Source organism: Pecten maximus, chromosome 17 (genome assembly GCF_902652985.1).
Source record: "Pecten maximus chromosome 17, xPecMax1.1, whole genome shotgun sequence".
Taxonomy (NCBI): domain Eukaryota; kingdom Metazoa; phylum Mollusca; class Bivalvia; order Pectinida; family Pectinidae; genus Pecten; species Pecten maximus.
In genome coordinates, this window is record NC_047031.1 from 7,434,123 (window position 1) to 7,456,615 (window position 22,493).

Consider the following 22,493-nt stretch of genomic DNA (forward strand, 5'->3'; position numbering starts at 1 on the left):
TTTCGAATCTACGGAAATGAAAAGGGTTTTCATATCCGGGACTCAAAAGTATTTATCCCGAATGTGAATTGACCATCACATACATGACATATTGGTGGATCTTCTCAAAGGCAAAAATTTTACTATGAAGTATTATGTGATCGAAGGAGTAGTATATGTGTGCCCGATACGGAGCCGAGAGAGGACAATTTCAAACAAGCGGGAGATAATCTTGTATTCATTTGGTTTGGTTTAGTATTGTAAAACGCCCTACCAAAAAATTAAGTCATTAAAGGACGGTGTTCCCTGTGTGTGACTTGGAGTGGATGTAACGGCTAGGAGGCTGGTGGCTCCTGGTAGAACGCCTCACCGGTATAGGTGAGAGTGGGACCACCATGTTTGTTCGGAGCGCAACAAACAGACCGTCTTCTGGTGCAGATATGTCAGCAACTGGTGCTTCAAAGTCCGTCTGACGGCGAGATACATCGCTCCCTGTGACCTGGGTATCGTTCAGGGTTATTACCTCAAGGACTGTGTCCTCTGGTTCTGTATCTTGGTTTCGCTCTAGCCGCCTCTTTGGACATGGAGGTGGAATAGGTGCATCATCACCTTTTAAAACCTTTTAGGGGGATGCCAAAGAGTTTAAATCTTGGATTAAAGCAGTCGAACGTTACGCAGTTTCAACTTAAGTCTCAGAAGCTTTGTTTGTTTGTTTGTTTGTTTATGTTTTACGGCCCATCGACAACTAGGGTCATTTAGGGCCAAACAATATTCTAACATGTTTTATTTTTAAAGTTAAAATCAGATAAAATTTGTCATTTTTAAAACCATCCGTATTGTATATTTAGATCATTGATACAAAGGTGGTTAAAAATGGTAAAATATATATATATGTACGAATAGATTATGTGGAATAATATGTACGAATAGATTATGTGAACTTTGTTATAAATAGAACGTCAAAGACAGGAACGCAAAAGACATCAAAGTCTATAAAATAGATCGATTTCTTTCAAGTAGCTAAATATTGTTTTCGAATCCACGGAACTGAAAAGGGCTTTCATATCCGGGACTCGAAAGTATTTATCACGAATGTGCTTAAAATCGGAACATTCTATTAAAAAATGCTCCACTGTGAATTGAGCATCACATGCATAACACACCGGTGGATCCTCTCGTTTCAAAAGGAACGAATGAGTAGGATATGTGTGCCCGGTACGGAGCCGAGAGAGGACTATTTCCTCTCTACGATCCTTCCGACTTGGTTTTGATGTTTTAAGTTTTGGTTGTACTTTAAAAGTTTGTTGCTCGTCTCGAGAGACCAGCGTTGCTGCCATTTACTCTGTATGGCAGAACTAATTACTACAGGTTTGAAATCTGTATATGGTATTTTAATATTTGTTTGTTGCAGATTTAGAGCAAGTTTTGCTTGGCGGTCAACAAGTTCGTTGCCTTTAATTCCGACATGGCTCGGAATCCAAAGTAATGTTATTTTGCATTTTTTTAAGATACGAGATATTCGTAAAACAAGGTTTTGTATGAGTATATTCTTTGGATCTCGTGATTGTAAATTCTGAAGGACAGATAGAGAGTCGGAACAAATTATTGCCTTTCTAATGCGTTGATCCTCGATATGGTCGAGGGCCAAATCGATGGCACATGTTTCCGCAGAGAAGATAGAGGCACCATCTGGTAAGCGGATTGAAGAGCAATGGTGGTCGGAATAGCATGCTGCAGAGACCTTTACTCCATCTTTTGAGCCATCAGTGTAGATCTGAATGTGATCGGGAAAATCTTTAATGCATTCCCGAAAGGAGGATTTGTGTTCTTCGGGTAATACACTCGATTTTGCCCTCACGTGTAGAGTAAGGTTAATATCAGGTGTTTCGACAAGCCATGGCGGTACATCCGATACGGTGTATTCGCCTATGTTGTCTAAGCTTATGTTAAGTTCATGAAGAAAATTCGAAATTCTAATGCCAAATGTTGGTAAGAGTTTTTGGTTTTGAGTGAATATGTTTCGGTATTGCGGATTGACAACAAGATCAAAAGCCGGGTTTTTCGGGTTGGATTTCAATTGGGCGGCGTATTGAAGCGTAAGTTTTTTCCTTCGGTCATTTAAAGATGGTTCAGTTGCCTCTACATAAAGGCTCTGCACTGGTGTTGTTCGGAAAGCACCAAGTGCTAGACGTAATCCTTGATTTTGGATAGGATCCAACATTTGCAGGTAAGAATTCCGTGCCGATCCATAAACGATGGACCCATAGTCGAGTTTTGATCGAATAAGTGCCCTATAAAGGCGCAAGAGCATTTCACGGTCCGCACCCCAGTCGGTGTGGGATAGTACGCGAAAATTATTCATTGCCCTTGAGCACTTATCCTTTAGGTGTTTAATATGTGGAACAAAGGAGAGTTTTGAATCGAAAATTAGTCCGAGGAATTTGGTTTGCTCTACAACTGGAATTTTGCTTCCATTTAATGTTAGATCGGGATCATTATGTGGCTTTCGTTTTTGGCAGAAGTGCATGCAGACAGTTTTTGATCTGGAAAATTTGAAGCCATTTTCATCTGCCCATGTTTGTAGTTTGCCCAAACATTGTTGAAGTTGTCGTTCTATTGTGTGCATGTTCTTCGACCTATAGCAGATCAAGAAGTCATCAACAAATAGAGTCTTCAGTTGACTTACCGAAACATTTAGTTATACTGTTGACTTTTACACTGCCAATACCGCTGTCGAGGAAATCTCAGATTCGGAAACGGACGAGGATAACAACGAACGTATCAGTGATACTGACTTGTTAGCTGATCTCAACGACTTGCCACGTAACTCGGGGAATGGAGACAAGTCTCCCGGTGACAGTTTTGTCGCTTTGGCGGAGTTTTTCGCACCCAGGGACAAGGTAGGCCCGACAATTTCCCCTTATTTAGCGACTATTGTCAACAAAGGTGCTTGGGTCAAATTACGTGACGATAGTAAAAAGACAATTTTGTCAAAATATCTCGGACCTGAAAACGTTCAGGAACAAGTACCTCTTGTGAATCCAAGGATCTGGAAAAAATTAAAGCCTAGCAAAAAGGATAAAACCCTACATGGGTTTAAAATGGGGATAATATAAGTTTGATACATGTTTAGAATAGTAACTATCAGACAGAGCAGGTCAAAAGTCAAGCATCAGATTCGGAGCTCAGTGGCGTAGGCCGTGTGGTTTCCTGCGTGATAGAACAGGGAAAGGATCACTCCAATCTTAGATGGTACTGCTATAGTCAGGATAAGCGATGACAATAGGAGATAGATTACTGGGAGGGGGAGCTGATCAGGTACAGTTGGAGTCACATGTGCCTTAATAATAAGATGCACAAGGGGAGTGAATAGGGTAAAGCTTGTAAACATATTATAGGGAATACAGGAGTGAGAGAAGAGAGTTCCCGTGTGTAACAAAACGAGTGGTCATTATGCAATCATTACATAACATAATTAATTATTATAATTACTATACTTTTTATGAAATTAGATAATTTGTAATGTTCATAATATGTAGTACGGATAGCTGTTAGGCTAGCACACCAGTTTACCTGTAATTTTAACTGTAATTTAAATGTAGCACTCTGTGACCGATGTGTCTTGCTCTGGAAGTGACCAATTGATTGGGGAATCTTTTGTTAAACTTTTAATAACCTCTGTTTTATCGTCATTTAAGTGAGGTCCAAATTTTAGTACCTGCCAATCACAGCCAGGTATGACATGGTCAGTTCAACCCGGCGACAGCTGGTAAAACGTGACCGGAACTGACGAAATATTGTAGCATTTTGGCAGAGATGATAAAACCAAACAGTGGGGTTTGACAGTAGTATTCACCTGGACTAGCGAGCTGGTAACATCTTTTAGCCGCTGTCCTGTATACTCCGAAACACTTACATTCCGGGCCGCCTTATAAGTGTGGGTTGTCAGAGACTTTGTTGTACATTATAGTGAAAGCCACTTGTATTCGTATCCTGTGAATTTATTTTATGTTTGAATTGATTAAAAACGTATAGAAGAACCTGTGGTTGGACTAATCAATTAACTACTTAATTAATTGGAATTAAAAGAAAGACTTGAAGAGTGTTACATGTCTTTCTGATTTGGTGCCGTGACCAGGATTTAATTAACTTATTAATTGAGTTAATTAGTGAACTTTTGGACTTACCGGAATTAGCAATATCTAGATGGCTTTCTAATTTGGTGGAATTGACCAAGATGAAAAGTACGTAAATGGACTAACAAAAAGCAAGGAGGAAAACCTTAACGACCTAACCAATGACAAACATTGTGAAACCTGACTAGGACTTCGCAACGAACTAGCCAGTGACAGAGACCTGACCACAAAAGTAACGTAGGTAAGTAGTTTCGGATATTTTGTTTTTGCCTTACCTCAAGTTAAAATGGCTGACCAAGATGCTATGGGGGCTGTATTGAATGGTCTAACAGTACAGATGGGCAATATGAACATGGCCTTGTCTGTACAAAGTGTCGCCCAACTAGTAACGCCGTTCGAAGGCGAACCCAAAAAGTTTAAGGAATGGGTAAAGGGTATCGAGAGATACTCGGCGCTAACACAAATTCCCGCAGATAGAGTTAAATTTGTGGCATTCCAAACCGCGAAGGGGGCTGTCGGCGATTATATACAGCGCCACCTTACGGAATTTCCACTCACTACGTGGGCCGAGTTGCGTCGCCAACTTCAGATTCGGTTCGCTGACGTTGTGGATATGCAGCACGCGCTGGATATTCTGTCCTCCATGAAACAAGGCAGAGAGGAAAATGTAGAGATATTTGGGGAGCGATTGTTAGGGATAGCTCGGGACGCGTTTGACGGACATATCATGGGGGCCAATGCTGCAATAGATAGGCAGCTTGTAGGTTTTTTCACTAAGGGCTTGCACCAGAATTATCTCCGAATGAAGGTTATGCGGGATAATCCGGCCACACTTAATGACGCATTAGCGGTAGCTAGGCGGGAGGAAAACCTCAGAAAACGATTTAATTTGCAATCGGTTGGAAACAGCTATGGGGCCGATGGCGAGCAACCTATCGAGGTTGATCATTTAAGGGGTAACCGTTGCTTTAAGTGCAACAAACCTGGCCATAAAGCCAGAGATAGCAGAGGAGGCCGTAGACCGGTTGCTAGGCAGCATGTTAATGCCTACCAAGAGCCACGTCAGCGGTTACAGTGCTGGTATTGCGGGGGGGGGGGGGGGGGGGGGGGGCCACATATTAGAGACAGGTGTCCACAACTAAGGAGAAATAAAAAAACAAACTAATTAGCTCCTGTCATGTTAAGGCCAATGCCAGGAGATTTAAGACAAAAATACCCAAATTTACAATAGATTTAGCAGGAAATCCAAATTCGATATTGATAAAAATTAACAAGCAAAATTTCAGAGCTTTGGTAGATTCTGGGGCCGAAGTGTCCCTACTACATAGAAGGGTGTATCAGATGCTGAAGGACCCTCCCAAACTGAGTAAACAGAAAGTGAATTTACAATCAGTTAACGGAGGTGCCTTGACTATAGACGGATCGATAACCATGACCTTTAAGACCGGAAGTGAAAGCTCGACACACAAATTCTATGTAGTTAAAGACATGAACAGAAATGTTATATTAGGACGAGACTGGCTTAGAGATAATGGTGTCAGACTGTATTTTGACCTGTGGTGTTTACGAATAAACAAGACATATGTGTCGTTGGAAGAAGATATACACATATCTTCAGTCATCCGAAATAGCAGGGAGATAGTACTTAAGCCTCAAGCGTGCCCCGTTACAGGTATCAGCTATAGAAACAGGTTATGTGTATAAGGAACCAGGGCTAATGGTTACAAATTCTATAGCGAGGCTTAATGACAACCTGAGATTACCAGTAATGATTGTCAACAACACGAATAATTGTTTGTTTGTTTGTTTATGTTTTACGGCCCATCGACAACTAGGGTCATTTAGGGCCAAACAATATTCTAACATGTTTTATTTTTAAAGTTAGAATCAGATAAAATTTGTCATTTTTTAAAAGCATCCGTATTGTATATTTACATCATTATAAAAAAGGTGGTTAAAAATGGTAAAATATATATATGTACGAATAGATTATGTGAAATAATATGTACGAATAGATTATGTGAACTTTGTTATAAATAGAACGTCAAAGACAGTAACGTAAAAGACATCAAAGTCTATAAAATAGATCGATTTCTTTCAAGTAGCTAAATATTGTTTTCGAATCCACGGAACTGAAAAGGGTTTTCATATCCGGGACTCGAAAGTATTTATCACGAATGTGCTTAAAATCGGAACATTCTATTAAAAAATGCTCCACTGTGAATTGAGCATCACCTGCATAACACACCAGTGGATCCTCTCGTTTCAAAAGGAACGAATGAGTAGGATATGTGTGCCCGGTACGGAGCCGAGAGAGGACTATTTCCTCTCTACGATCCTTCCGACTTGGTTTTGATGTTTTAAGTTTTGGTTGTACTTTTAAAAGTTTGTTGCTCGTCTCGAGAGACCAGCGTTGCTGCCATTTACTCTGTATGGCAGAACTAATTACTACAGGTTTGAAATCTGTATATGGTATTTTAATATTTGTTTGTTGCAGATTTAGAGCAAGTTTTGCTTGGCGGTCAACAAGTTCGTTGCCTTTAATTCCGACATGGCTCGGAATCCAAAGTAATGTTATTTTGCATTTTTTTAAGATATGAGATATTCGTAAAACAAGGTTTTGTATGAGTATATTCTTTGGATCTCGTGATTGTAAATTCTGAAGGACAGATAGAGAGTCGGAACAAATTATTGCCTTTCTAATGCGTTGATCCTCGATATGGTCGAGGGCCAAATCGATGGCACATGTTTCCGCAGAGAAGATAGAGGCACCATCTGGTAAGCGGATTGAAGAGCAATGGTGGTCGGAATAGCATGCTGCAGAGACCTTTACTCCATCTTTGAGCCATCAGTGTAGATCTGAATGTGATCGGGAAAATCTTTAATGCATTCCCGAAAGAAGGATTTGTGTTCTTCGGGTAATGCACTCGATTTTGCCCTCACGTGTAGAGTAAGGTTAATATCAGGTGTTTCGACAAGCCATGGCGGTACATCCGATACGGTGTATATATGCCAAATGTTGGTAAGAGTTTTTGGTTTTGAGTGAATATGTTTCGGTATTGCGGATTGACAACAAGATCAAAAGCCGGGTTTTTCGGGTTGGATTTCAATTGGGCGGCATATTGAAGCGTAAGTTTTTTCCTTCTGTCATTTAAAGATGGTTCATTTGCCTCTACATAAAGGCTCTGCACTGGTGTTGTTCGGAAAGCATGAAGGTTAAGATGAAGGTAGAGACAGGTAAAATGAGACCTTATAGAACGCCATTGAACAAAAGAGCAGTAGTTGGGAATGCATTGGACGAAATGCTTCGTGCTAAGGTGATAAGGAGGTCTACATCACCATGGAGCTTCCCTGTGGTAATAGTTGACAAGAAAGACGGGTCAAAACGATTTTGTGTAGATTTCAGGCAATTAAACAAAATTACAAAAGTCAACAGTTACCCCCTTCCACTGATAGATGATATTTTGGCATTACTAGGGAAGGCGAACTATTTTACCACGCTAGATTTAAAATCGGGATACTGGCAAATTGCAATGGACGAAAAGGATAAAGAAAAAGTGAGTTTTGCATGTCATAAGGGATTATTTGAGTTTAATGTTATGCCCTTTGGCCTGTCAAACGCTCCAGCTGTATTTCAGGAACTCATGTGCAGAGTGTTACAAGGGTTTGAAAGTTTTGCTATTGCCTACCTAGATGATATTTTGATATTCTCACAAACTAAGGAAGATCATCTCCAACATATACAGCAGACATTTGATAGACTAAAAAGCCATTGTCTAAAATTGAAACTTAAGAAGTGTTACTTCATGCAAGAAGAGACGAAGTATTTAGGATTTATCATTAACCGTGACGGAGTAAAACCTGACACAGACAAGGTCAAGGCTATTCAATCTATGCCGGCTCCCAGGTCAGTGCGAGAGGTCAGGGGATTTATAGGAATGGGCAGTTATTACAGACGATTTATTCCAAACTTCTCAAAAATAGCCGAGCCTTTAGTCAATCTTACAAAGAAGTACGCAAAATTCAAATGGACATGTGAATGCCAAGACACTTTTGATTTTCTAAAAAAAAAGCTTATCAGTCGTTCCCTTGTTAGCTTACCCAGACACAGGTAAACCATATACTCTGTATACTGATGCTAGTGACACATGTGTAGGCGCATGCCTCACACAACCCTGTGATGATGAGGAATGTTTATTACCAGGGGTGAGAAATGAGAGACCAATATACTATCTCTCGCACAAATTATCAGACACGCAAACTCGATGGTCAACTGTACAAAAAGAAGCTTTTGCTATCCATTACGCCTTACAGAAACTTGATCATTACTTACACCACGCGGAGTTCACCATCAAAACCGATCACAAGCCATTGAAATATCTTTTGGAATCCCCAATGCAAAATAAGAAAATTCAGTTATGGGCATTAGGTGTAGCAGGGTTTGTTTGTTTATGTTTTACGGCCCATCGACAACTAGGGTCATTTAGGGCAAAACAATATACGAACATGTTTTATTTTGTAAGTTAAAATCAGATAAAATTTGTCATTTTTAAAAGCATCCGTATTGTATATTTAGATCATTATGATAAAAAAGTTGGTTAAAAATGGTAAAATATGTATATGTACGAATAGATTATGTGAACTTTGTTATATAAATAGAACGTCAAAGACAGTAACGTAAAAGACATCAAAGTCTATAAAATAGATCGATTTCTTTCAAGTAGCTAAATATTGTTTTCGAATCCACGGAAATGAAAAGGGTTTTCATATCCGGGACTCGAAAGTATTTATCACGAATGTGCTTGAAATCGGAACATTCTATTAAAAAATGTTCCACTGTGAATTGAGCATCACCTGCATAACACATCGGTGGATCCTCTCGTTTCAAAAGGAACGAATGAGTAGGATATGTGTGCCCGGTACGGAGCCGAGAGAGGACTATTTCCTCTCTACGATCCTTCCGACTTGGTTTTGATGTTTTAAGTTTTGGTTGTACTTTAAAAAGTTTGTTGCTCGTCTCGAGAGACCAGCGTTGCTGCCATTTACTGTGAATGGCAGAACTAATTACAGGTTTGAAATCTGTTGTTTGTTGCAGATTTAGAGCAAGTTTTGCTTGGCGGTCAACAAGTTCGTTGCCTTTAATTCCGACATGGCTCGGAATCCAAAGTAGTGTTATTTTGCATTTTTTTAAGATAGGAGATGAGTGCGTATGTATGCATACTGCCGAAGACACCCAGCAGGACACCCCACCCGGTCACATTATACTGACAACGGGCGAACCAGTCGTTCCACTCCAAATATGCTGAGCGCTAAGCAGGAGTAGAAACTACCATTTTTAAAGACTCCGGTATGTCTCGGCTAGGGGACAGACCCAAAACCTTCCTCACAGCGGCGAACGCTCAACTAAAGGCCAAAAGTGAGGCATTGTCAAAGGAGACATTAGGAAGAAGAAAGTTATCAAGAAAGAAGAGAACTGGTCCATGGGCATTTATTATGTTTCTAAATAAACAATTAACATTACTTGCAACAATTTTGTTTCTGTCTTCATATCCAAAAGGTGAATAAAGTTCAGTGTAAAACTCGTACATGCATGTATTTAACCGGTTGGGCAAGCAGATTTTGGTTTGGTTTGGTTTATTTTGTTTAACGTCCTATTAACATCTGAGGTCATTTAAGGACGGCCTCCCGTGCCTGCGATATGTATGCGTGTGGTGAGTGCGTATGTGTGATTTGGGAGGCTGCGGTATGTTCGTGTTAAGTCTCCTTGTGATAGGCCGGAACTTTTCCCGATTTAAAGTGCTATTTCACTGAAGCATACTGCCGAAGACATCCAGCAGCACACCCCACCCGGTCACATTATACTGACAACGGGCCAACCAGTCGTCCCACTCCAAATATGCTGAGCGCTAAGCAGGAGTAGCAACTACCATTTTTAAAGACTCTGGTATGTCTCGGCTAGGGGACAGAACCCAAAACCTTCCTCACAGCGGCGAACGCTCAACTAAAGGCCAAAAGTGAGGCATTGTCAAGGGAGACATTAGGAAGAAGAAAGTTGTTAAGAAAGAAGAGAAAAGATACCCGTGCAACACAACAATTTGCAAAAAGCATGCTTTACTGGTGTTGTACAAGCCTCCTCACAGGACACGACAAACCATAGGTATAGCAGTTGTCAAGTGATTGGTCACGTGACGTGACGTGTCAATTATCAGTTTAATATTTATTGATGGAAATTAGTGGAGGGGCGACAGGTTTGCATCAACTGATTAGTCTACACACTGGAACTGAATAAATACTTCAATTTACCCCCGGCTTTATGGAATATTCTTTCGACTGATGGAATTTGCATATGCAAATTTTTGGTATTAATATGATCTATGAACTTTGCATCAAGTACTTCCAAAATGGATCGCAATAACCAACGACGAGATATGTGTTTCTTGATACAGGATCTGATTGGTCCAGCCCGACTTTGGCCACATAGAATAAGACGGTTATTTTGGACCAAAATATAAAGCACTGGGATCGAATAATGCTAGCCTCATTTGCTTGAATGAATGGGTTAAACCCTGAACTTTTATTGGAGTGGGCAACATTCATGGGTCTCTTGCGAGACGATAGTGCGAAAAGACACTTGGAGGCGCTGTTCACCTTATTCGAGAGTGGGAGATACGTATTACGAAGAAAATATTCACAACATATTTTTATATAGAAAAGATAGTAACAAAATAAAAGTGCATTTATTGAAGAAGGAATGCTATACCACCTATCAAGCAGGTCAAGGTTAGCTATCTAATTCGGTGAACAGAAACAAAACACCTCTAACATCCAGTACGACAGAATCCCTGATTTAGGGGCAATAACCGATGAGATCTAGGTGCAACACAATAAAGCATGTCAATGTTCGTCCCCGATAGACGAAAGCCGAGCCACGTTTTAGTCATGATGTACGACAATTACACTAAGACTTGACCATTGGAATGTAATGGCCGTGTTATACATGGTCAAAATGGCCGTCATACGCAAATTAAACAGGTCAGTAGCCTAACAGGCCAATACCTGCATTCATTGGTCAAGAACCTCAGTGTCCAAGGAGTTCCAGTCCGGACCCTATAAAAAGACATGTAGATCGCGCAAGCTTCAGATAGAAGCTGCCATTCTACGTGTCGACTTTACTTTATAGGTAAGATCTTTTATTGTTTAAAGATATTTCTTATGTGTTAACGCTGTATGGTCAAGGGCATATATACATATATATATATATTTAATGTAGAGTAGTTATCAAGCAAATAGTAGCTTTCTATGAGTCTTTTGGTTAAGTGCTAATTACAGTTTTGGATTGAAACATAATTAATGTTGAAAATTATAAAGATACATAAAGATAATGCAACTTGTAATGTAATGGTTACTTTGTGATATGAACTATACTGTATTTGGATTATAATATTGTTAAACATCGCTAATTGTATTGTTATATATTGTATTATTATTATCATAATAAAAAGAGATAGAAGCTGCCATTCTACGTGTCGACTTTACTTTATAGACACCCCGGGAAACCACACAAAATATTAGGTAGAGATAACCCTCCTAATAAATTGGCGGATAATCCAATGACTGATCCCGACCCTCCTGCAGCTAACACCCGCAGCAAACAATTTCAGACGGTCACAGGTTTCCCGGGCTAGCTTCTATCTCCGGCGCCAGTGGTTACCCACCAGCCGTCACCTGGGCGCGACAGCCAACGTCCCCAGCAGACACAAACACCTCCGCCTGTCGTCACGGCAAGTACAGGACTAACAACACCTGTTTCCGCCAACGACACCAGAGTACCGGAGTCCCCACCAGCTTCGCCCGTCGAAACCGGCCAGATTCCTACAGGAACCCCTCCAACGACCGGTAGGCCATTTGACATTATCATGCCAACAGGTGCCATTAAGTTAGACAAATTTAAAGGGGACGGGACTCAAAATCCCAGTACATGGTTAAGTCATTTCGATCAATGGGGTACCTTTTATGAACTATCTGAGGATAAACAAAGGAATGGGTGATATAGGAAAATCCTTGTTTGGTGTAGCAACATCCAACGATGTCCGCGCCCTTGCCCGACACATAAACGCCCTTACTAGACAGGCAAACTTAATGTCAAACACACTTAACATGGGGACCATTTTTCGTCATATATCAGTACTGTTAATGAGAAACTACGACATGTTATCGATGCCATTTAACTGAATCACGGAGACTTTTTGAGACTCAAAACCCAATTAAGCATTAATGAACTTACCCTTTTTCAATCTCCCACTTTTAAGGAACTGACGTCCCTTAAAATATTGACACAATCATCCCACATGGAAAAAGAACTGATTCATTTGAAGGTGGGTATAACTGATCTTGTCAGAGGACTTCTCTCACCTGTCCTAATTCCACATTCCTTACTGTCGACGACCTTAACGGATATTCAGACTATCCTCCACACCAAGTTTCCAGGTTACTCCCTTGTCTCATCGGACCCTACCTTTTATTACTCTGATACCGAGCTTATATACTATCGGCGATGTCCCAAACTATACATCTCAGTGAAATTCCCAGTAACAGCTCATCCCTTTCCATTCACAACATACAGAGTACTTTCATTTCCAGTACCAATAAACGGTATGTATGCGTGTGTCGAGTGCGTATGTGTGTTATGGGAGGCTGTGGTATGTTCGTGTTAAGTCTCCTTGTGATAGGCCTGAACTTTTGCCGATTTAATGTGCTATCTCACTGGAGCATACTGCCGAAGACACCCAGCAGCACACCCCACCCGGTCACATTATACTGACAACGGGCCAACCAGTCGTCCCACTCCTAATTTGCTGAGCGCTAAGCAGGAGCAGCAACTACCATTTTTAAAGACTCTGGTATGTCTCGGCCAGGGGACAGAACCCAAAGCCTTCCTCACAGGGGCGAACGTTCAACTAAAGGCCAAAAGTGAGGCATTGTCAAGGGAGACATTAGGAAGAAGAAAGTTGTTAAGAAAGAAGAGAAAAGATAAGATCCCAAGTTAAGTCGCCTCTTACGATCATGCAATGGGGGCAGCAGGTACAAGTCTTACGCCCTACCTGCAGGGCAAGTGAAAAATCGATAGATTAGTCTCTGTAAAAAAAGCATTGCAAATTCCAATTATTACGGAATGAAAGGCATATTGCATTTAGTAAATATAGAAAATTAATAAATTGTGTTTTTGTTGTAGGTCATGAGTTCAACAATTAAGTCCGACACCAATTACGGCAATTTCCGTAAAAGGTTTGTTTGTTTGTTTGTTTGTTTATGTTTTACGGCCCATCGACAACTAGGGTCATTTAGGGCCAAACGAAAGTAAAAGGGAAACAGACGTCACAAATATAACATTTGAAGACTTCGCAAATCCATGAAACTTTTTTTCCCTATTTTTGCTTGGAAATGATGTCTTAGACTGGTGCGAGAGAAATAGTTTGATTTGGTTTGGTTTATTTTGCTTAACGTCCTATTAACAGCTAAGGTCATTTAAGGACGGCCTCCCGTGCGTGCGACATGAATGTGTGTGGTGAGTGCGTATGGGTGTTTTGGGAGGCTGCGATATGTTCGTGTTAAGTCTCCTTGTGATAGGCCGGAACTTTTGCCGATTTATAGTGCTACCTCACTGGAGCATACTGCCGAAGACACCCAGCAACACACCCCACCCGGTCACATTATACTGACAACGGGTGAACCAGTCGTCCCACTCCTTATATGCTGAGCGCTAAGCAGGAGTAGCAACTACCATTTTTAAAGACTCTGGTATGTCTCGGCCAGGGGACAGAACCCAAAGCCTTCCTCACAGCGGCGAACGCTCAACTAAAGGCCAAAAGTGAGGCATTGTCAAGGGAGACATTAGGAAGAAGACAGTTTGTAAGAAAGAAAAGAAAAGATAAGATCCCAAATTCAGTCGCCTCTTACGATCATGCAATGGGGGCAGCAGGTACAATTCTTACGCCCTACCTGCAGGGCAGGAGAGAAATGGTTTACTCCCATCAAATTTACAATGTGTAAAATGTCATTCCGTTTGTTACCATGCTAAACGTTCGAATAAAGTAGATGGCATGACCTGGAGATGCAAATCCAACAATAGGCATGAATTTTAAAACAGGAAGTTCTCCTTTTTCGAGCAGTCAAAATTAGATATCAGAGATATACTCGAGTTCATTAGAAACTTTTTGGACGGCCATACGTTATCCAAATCCGCCGCCCTTGCTGGCTTCAACTACAAACGCACGGCAGTTGATTGGGCTTCGTTTGTCCGGGAACTCTTCGAACCGGTATTCACAAGTGTTACCATATAAGGTCACAGTTCATTGGAATGCGGGCCGACGTCAAATCGCGACTTCAACATAGTTTAACTGTGTGCATATAAATTTGAAAGGGCTGCACCAAGTGTCATTAGCATAATGAAGCATCAGGTTGAATTAAAATATACCGATATGATAGAAAAAGAATATAATACTATTCCGACCATAGTCCCACTAAACTCGTCCTCAGTTTCTTTTGGTTTTCCCCGAAAAAAATAGTCGGAGCACTTTTTTCTTGTCTATATTCCCAAAGAAAACCATTTCAGAAAGTAAAAGGAAATAAAGTCTATAGAAATAAATAAAATTAAAACCCAAATAAAATTAAAACCCAAAAAACAAGAAACTATCACAACAAAGAACAAGAGATCCCAGAGGGATCTTGGCGCCCACCATTGAATGTTCTTCATAGGTTCCATGTCAGATTGATCTTTTCTCTACTTTTCTCTTCTTCTAAGCCTTACTAGTCTGTGTAAATTCAGAAGAAACCTCTAGTACTTTTCAAACAAGGGAAACCTATATATGAAATTTAAGATTTAGGCACCAAGGGGAACCTTTATATGGAATTTGAGAAAGATTCCTTCAGTACTTTCTGAGAAATAGCGATAACAAACTTCAATTGTCAAAATCCAAGATGGTTGCCTGTCGGCCATGTTGTTTTCTGATTGGTCTCAAAATGCAATATGCATAACTAGGCACCAAGGGGAACCTATATATGAAATTTGAGAAAGATCCCTTCAGTACTTTCTCAGAAATAGCGATAACAAACTTCAATGGTCAAAATCCATGATGGCTGCCTGTCGGCCATGTTGTTTTCCGATCGGTCCCAAAATGGAATATGCATAACTAGGCACCAAGAGGAACCTACATATGAAATTTGAGAAAGATCCCTTCAGTACTTTCTCAGAAATAGCGATAACAAACTTCAATGGTCAAAATCCAAGATGGCTGCCTGTCGGCCATCTTGTTTTTCGATCGGTCCCAAAATGCAATATGCATAACTAGGCACCAAGGGGAACCTACATATGAAATTTGAGAAAGATCCCTTCTGTACTTTCTCAGAAATAGCGATAACAAACTTCAATGGTCAAAATCCAAGATGGCTGCCTGTCGGCCATCTTGTTTTCCGATCGGTCCCAAAATGCAATATGCATAACTAGGCACCAAGGGGAACCTACATATGAAATTTGAGAAAGATCCCTTCTGTACTTTCTCAGAAATAGCGATAACAAACTTCAATGGTCAAAATCCAAGATGGCTGCCTGTCGGCCATCTTGTTTTCCGATCGGTCCCAAAATGCAATATGCATAACTAGGCACCAAGGGGAACCTACATATGAAATTTGAGAAGATCCCTTTAGTACTTTCTCAGAAATAGCGATAACAAACTTCAATTGTCAAAATCCAAGATGGCTGCCTGTCGGCCATGTTGTTTTTTGATCGGTCCCAAAATGCAATATGCATAACTAGGCACCAAGGGGAACCTACATATGAAGTTTGAGAAAGATCTCTTCAGTACTTTCTGAGGATTAGCGATAACAAGAATTGTTTACGGACGGACGGACGGACGACGGACCACGGACGCAGGGCGATTTGAATAGCCCACCATCTGATGATGGTGGGCTAAAAATTGCACAAATATATTATTATTTTATTATAAGTAGATCGTACTGTAAAAGAAAGTATCGTTAAAATGGTATACAATACTTAATACAATAAATAACCGGTTTACACCTGTATTTACTATTTTAATTCTACGCTTAGTTTACAGATGATAAGTCATTAAATGATTGCAATTACTTATTAATATTGTTAATAATGACAAAATAATGTGTGTGGTTATACGAGTTTCATTGCGTCAATCAGTTGGACTATCAAAGCAATTCATATTAGAACGGAGGAGTTATTCCCCTTCAAACATTCATAAAATCATGTGTAAAATTCCCGAGATGTTCCGAAAGGGGAAAAAAATGCAGTATTGTGGTTTTTTTCAACGTCTGGTTGGATCGTTCAAATGGGACGATGCTAAGATATAGCCTAAATTCGTTTAATTCTTAAATATAAGCGATATCCATTGTTTGGTTTCCGAGATGTTTATTATCAGTCCAGACAAATTGCCCAATTTTGACCCCGCCCTCTACGAGAAAGTAGGTTAAGGCAACCACCTTCGTATCGTCGTCAATGTATGGCATTGGTAGATTTAATGAATTGGGGATCCTACGTAAAACCGAATCTTTACAAATCAGGCTGACATGATGATTTATTTTCTCATCGCTAAAACTATATTTCAGTTAAACGACCCCTGCTGACTTCTAACAGCTGGTCACTTTCATTCGGACCCATGTCAAATGTAAACTTAGGACGAATCAGCAACTGTCAAACTTGACATATCCTAAACACATTCGGCTCGTTCATATTTACGTGTATTTACATCAATATGTTATATAAACATTTTGTCCATTAAATAAAGCAAACGTTATTATAATTTTACGTCTGTTTTTATGAATATTTATGGTCTTAATATAAAATTATGTTGCACTTTCTTGCGGACGAAATGGCAAGAAATGGTAAAAAATAACAAAGGCGTATACCTTACACAATCGGCTTGCAGCTTTTGTGTTAAAAGATACACAAAAAATAGAAAATCACTTGATTAATAAGATTAGATGTATTATAAATATTGTCCAAAATTGTTATGATTATTAATAATGTGAAAAACAATTATAAAAATGGTCATTTAAAATGAAGACGAAATGACCACATGTTCGGCAACATATTCGACACGTCTACCATTGGGTAGGTAATCGGGGAAAACTCCATGTGAACCAAAATGCATTACAAATGCTATCTAAAATAAATTATATAGTATTTAATATTGTGATTAACACATGAACGTGTTTTCTTTGAACGGCATGGTAAATAAATGTTATATAAGTTTTGGACGACTTGGTAAAGTAAATGTATGTAAATTTTGGGACGACTTGGTAAAGCAGACGTAATTTTGCCTCGGGTTAAAAATAGACTGCAGGCTAAACATTTGCGCCAGCTGGCCAGCAACGGAGAAGACGTGGTAGCGGCTGACGATTAACGCAATGTAAAACATCTTTAGATTTACGGACCCATGTTTTAATTTTAAAGGGACAAACTAAATTCCACTTTGACCTTTAATTTGCAAGTAAATTCCGACGCATATTTAACCATGCTGTTTTACTCGATAACTAGGCTAGCTTGTACAGTTTTGGGAGTACGGAAAAAAACGCCAGTATATCTTAACTGATAAATACACCTCCATGTCCTTTTCGTGGATATCGATAATGTATCTTATAAAACAAATTGAATTTTGCCAACATGTGCCTTTATTTCTGGGATTTCTTTTAATAACTGTACAATTATTTATACTAGGAAATCGTACGCCAGGAAATCTTAACTATCGTTTATACACATATCCGGAATAGACAAAAACGCTGCAGAAATATATACGGTTCAAATTCGCCAGGAAATCTACCGCCATCTATATTCAAATACCACGGAAAAGACAAAAACTAAGACACTTTGGAGAAATATCAGTAAGACTTGAATGTCGGTAACGTGAACCTTTATTTCTGTGATTTTTAACAGCTGTAATATGTATCGGAACTTGTACGGTAAAGTCTCAACTGTCGCGCGTCACTTAGCCTAGTACTGCTCGAGGCATTTTTGCCGAGGTAATTTATAGCGGACATGTCATCTGTGTGTACCGTTCTTGCGAATTGGCCGGTATGCCTCGAGGCTCCGACCATTACATGCCATAAAAGAGTTTTACGTTGCTGGTCAACTTTTGGTATATACAAATATAACCATACTAATATATGTAAAAAGCCAAAATCAAATTCTAAACCCTGGTTTGACGGTGAATGTAAGGCGGCCAGGAAGTTATTCCGACGCCATAAAGGTATGTACAGACGTCACAAAAATGATTATTTCTTCAATAAATATAAAGAATCAGAAAAATCTTACAAACATACAATGGATAAAAGTATTAATAAATTCAGAAGAGACCTCCGTCGTAAGTTGAAAGATATGAAAAGTAGTAATGCACGGGATTACTGGAAACTACTTAAAAGTTCTAATAGTACACATAAAAACAAAAAAGGTAACATATCGATTGACACGCTTTTTAATTTCTTTAAAACCTTAAATGTTGGAGTAGATGATAACATGTTTGATAATAATGATATTGATATGGGTCCTGTAAATAATGTATTAAATAGTAATATAACCAGAGAGGAGGTGGAACATGCTATTAAGCTACTGAAAAACAATAAGGCTTGCTCGGATGATCTCATCATTAATGAATATATTAAATATTCGCTCTCTAAAATGATTGATCTCTATGTTATATTATTTGATGTTATTTTTAGCACAGGGAAAATCCCTGAAAGCTGGCTTCGAGGCTCTATTGTACCTATTTATAAAAATAAGGGTTCTCCCTCAGACCCTAAAAATTATAGGCCGATTACTATTGTAAGTTGCATCGGCAAACTATTCACAAGTATTTTAAATGCAAGACTATTAAAGTATTCCGACGAAGTTAATCTAATATGTGAAAACCAAGCTGGATTTCGCAAGAAGTATTCAACTATAGACAATATTTTTGTGCTGTATTCCCTAATTAGTCTTACTAATATGATGAAAAAGAAGCTGTACTGTATTTTCATTGATTTTGAAAAGGCCTTTGACAAAGTTTGGAGAAATGGTCTGTGGAACAAAATGTTGTTAAATCATATAAATGGCAAAATGTATACAATTATTTACAATATGTATCAAGGTATTAAATCTAACATATCATTTAATGGTCAGAATTCTGCATTCTTCGCATGCAATAATGGATTGAGGCAAGGGGAAAACTTGTCTCCTTTTTTATTTAGTTTATATTTGAATGACCTTGAGGAGTTTATGACTAGAAATAATGTTACCGGTTTACAGTGCCTGACAAACCAACTTGAAGTTGATTTACATATGTATATTAAACTATTTATTTTGTTGTATGCTGACGATACAATCCTATTTTCTGACACCCCAGAAGACCTGCAAATGCAGCTAAATGTTTTTAGTGAATATTGTAAAATATGGAGACTGAAAGTTAACAGTGAGAAAACAAAATGTATGATATTCAGTAAAGGTCGTCTAAATAACAGATTACAATTCAAATTTGATACTGAAGACATAGAAATTGTCCAAAGTTTTTCATACCTGGGCACTGTTTTTTCACGCACAGGTTCTTTTAATGAAGCTAAAAATTACAATGTTAAAAAAGCAACAATTGCTATGTATGATGTTTTAAAGAAAGGAAGGTTATATAACTTATCTGTTCAGTGTATATATGATCTGTATGATAAAATTGTAAAACCTATATTGTTATACGGATGTGAGATTTGGGGTTTTACAAATCTACAAGTCATTGAGAGAGCGCACTTAAAGTTTTGTAAGTTATTATTAGGGGTCAAACGAAGTACACCAACGTCTATGGTTTATGGTGAACTTGGAGCTTATCCTTTGAATATCTCAGTTAAGACGAGAATGTTGACCTATTGGTCTCAATTGATTAATTCAAAAGAAAACAAACTAAATGTAATAACTTATAAACTGTTATGTCTAAACCAATACCGTAATAATAATGTTCCCTATATACGTTATATACAACAATTATTAGATGAATGTGGTATTAGCTATGTGTGGAATATCCAGTATATCCAGGAATTAGATACTTCTTGGATAAAGTCATATGTAAAACAAACACTCCATGATCAGTTTATACAGCAGTGGGAAAATGATGTATTTAATTCTTCTAAGTCTGGTTGTTACAGAATTTTTAAAAACAAATTTGGTTTTGAATGCTATCTAGACGTTCTTACAGATAAAGAAAGAAATACTTTTTGTAAGTTCAGAACTACAAATCATAGACTGATTATTGAAACTGGAAGGTGGAATAATATTGAACGCCACGAAAGAATATGTACTTTTTGTAATAGTCAACAAATAGGAGATGAATTCCATTATCTGCTAGAATGCCAGTCATTAGCTGCGCATAGAAAATTATATCTAAATAAATATTATTATACAAGGCCGAACATATTAAAATTTAGAGATCTTATGAACTCAAACCACGTAAATACATTGAAAAAACTCTGTAAATTCATTAGTATTATCTTTAGCAATGTGTCCTCCATAGCATGATGTTACACATCATGTTCATCTTGACTTGATCTTTTTTTTTTTTTTTTTTTTTTTTTTCTTGAAATTATATAAAATGGTATCATGCGTAACGATATGGTTAAATATCAGATGTTTTGATAAACTAATTGATACAGTCTGCGTGTGCATACTTTATACACTGGCTGAACAACTGTATATAACTTTTGTATTGTGTAAATATGTTTTCTCTGTACTGTTATGTATGGTTAAAGAGAAATAAATTGAATTGAATTGGTCCGGTATACTACGCCGACAGCTATCGTCTGTTTACATTAGTATTACGTCATCAACTGTACTCGCCGATGGGTAACACGTATTGTGTTTCTCGCCGGTAATGCCAACACAATCATCAGGGCGTAGAGTCACATATTATTGCTGACTTCCCGCTGCCGTCTTGTCCAAATATCACGTTACTTCGGAAACGTCCGTATGCTGACTAGTCAAAATTTATGCTCTTCTGAGCTATGTTGTTCCACATTAGGCCTACTCTTGCAACGGATGTATGTGGGACATGTACTGGCCTATAATAAAGGTCTTTATTTCATTGTGTTTTTCAACACAGAGACATTACACAACAATACAATGTAATATATTCTCGCAATTACAAATGTACATATACATTACGCTTAAGATGCACATCTATATATATATATAGACTTAAGTATTGTCATATATTATAAAAATGAACACAACGTCATTATGGTAGTACACAATAGGTTCATGTACGTGATAGACTGACATAGTAAATTAAACAATTAAATGGCGTTATTACGTTGTTTTGTCGCTAAATAAAGGAATTTTTCTAGCTTACTCCATTCAGAAACATTTTGAACACTTAATAATTGTATCAACTTAAAAGCTTTTGTTCTTCTATAATAATATGGCTTAATGTATGTATTTTGAATATTGTTATAAAAATTACATTTGGGAATGAAATGGTATTCATCCTCAATATCATTATCTTAACATAATTTATACATATTTTTTACTCTCTCTGCTGATTGACAATGCCTCACCTTTGGCCTTTAGTTGAGCGTTCGCCCCTGTGAGGAAGGCTTTGGGTTCTGTCCCCTTGCCGAGACATACCAGAGTCTTTAAAAATGGTAGTAGCTGCACCTGCTAAGCGCTCAACATATTAGGAGTGGGACGACTGGTTCACCCGTTGTCAATATAATGTGACCGGGTGGGGTGTGCTGCTGGGTGTCTTCGGCAGTATGCTCCAGTGAGGTAGCACTCTAAATCGGCAAAAGTTCCGGCCTACCACAAGGAGACTTTACATAAACATACCGCAGCCTCCCAAAACACACATACGCACTCGACACACGCATACATGTCGCACGCACGGGAGGCCGTCCTTAAATGACCTTAGCTGTTAATAGGACGTTAAACCAAACCAAATCAATGTTTATATAAACAGTGATATCTCCCTTCGGGGTCGACGTCATTATTTCCGCTGTGTAAGACATATTGTAGATGAATGAGGGAAAACTTTAAAAATGTTAATATATATATGCGAATATATTATGTGAACTTTCTGATATATTTAGAACGTCAAAGGGAGTAAGGTAGAAGACATGTAAAAGGTCCTTACCTAGTCACTTAAGATAGGTCATTCTTCGTATCCGTCTGGAATTACATGGTGAATGTTGATAACTGTTTTGGGGTCCGACGGAACAGGTATGTTGAGTCGTTTCAGAATTTATGTAAATGTAATTGGTGGTCTTGGTTTTGTCTCCTGGATCTCCACAATTGTTATTGGCATGAACAGTTGCACTGGCCCTGCTTTGCAACCAAATTTAGCT

General features: G+C 38.7%; 1 protein-coding gene across 1 annotated transcript; it reads left to right on the forward strand.

Annotated features, from left to right (window-relative positions):
* The first annotated feature begins 4,401 nt into the window (after positions 1-4,401).
* On the forward strand, positions 4,402-13,354 carry LOC117315870. Its single transcript, XM_033870275.1, has 3 exons — positions 4,402-5,176; positions 7,593-8,022; positions 13,348-13,354. The coding sequence occupies exons 1-3, from the start codon at positions 4,402-4,404 to the stop codon at positions 13,352-13,354; spliced, it is 1,212 nt and encodes a 403-aa protein (XP_033726166.1).
* Positions 13,355-22,493: the final 9,139 nt, after the last annotated feature.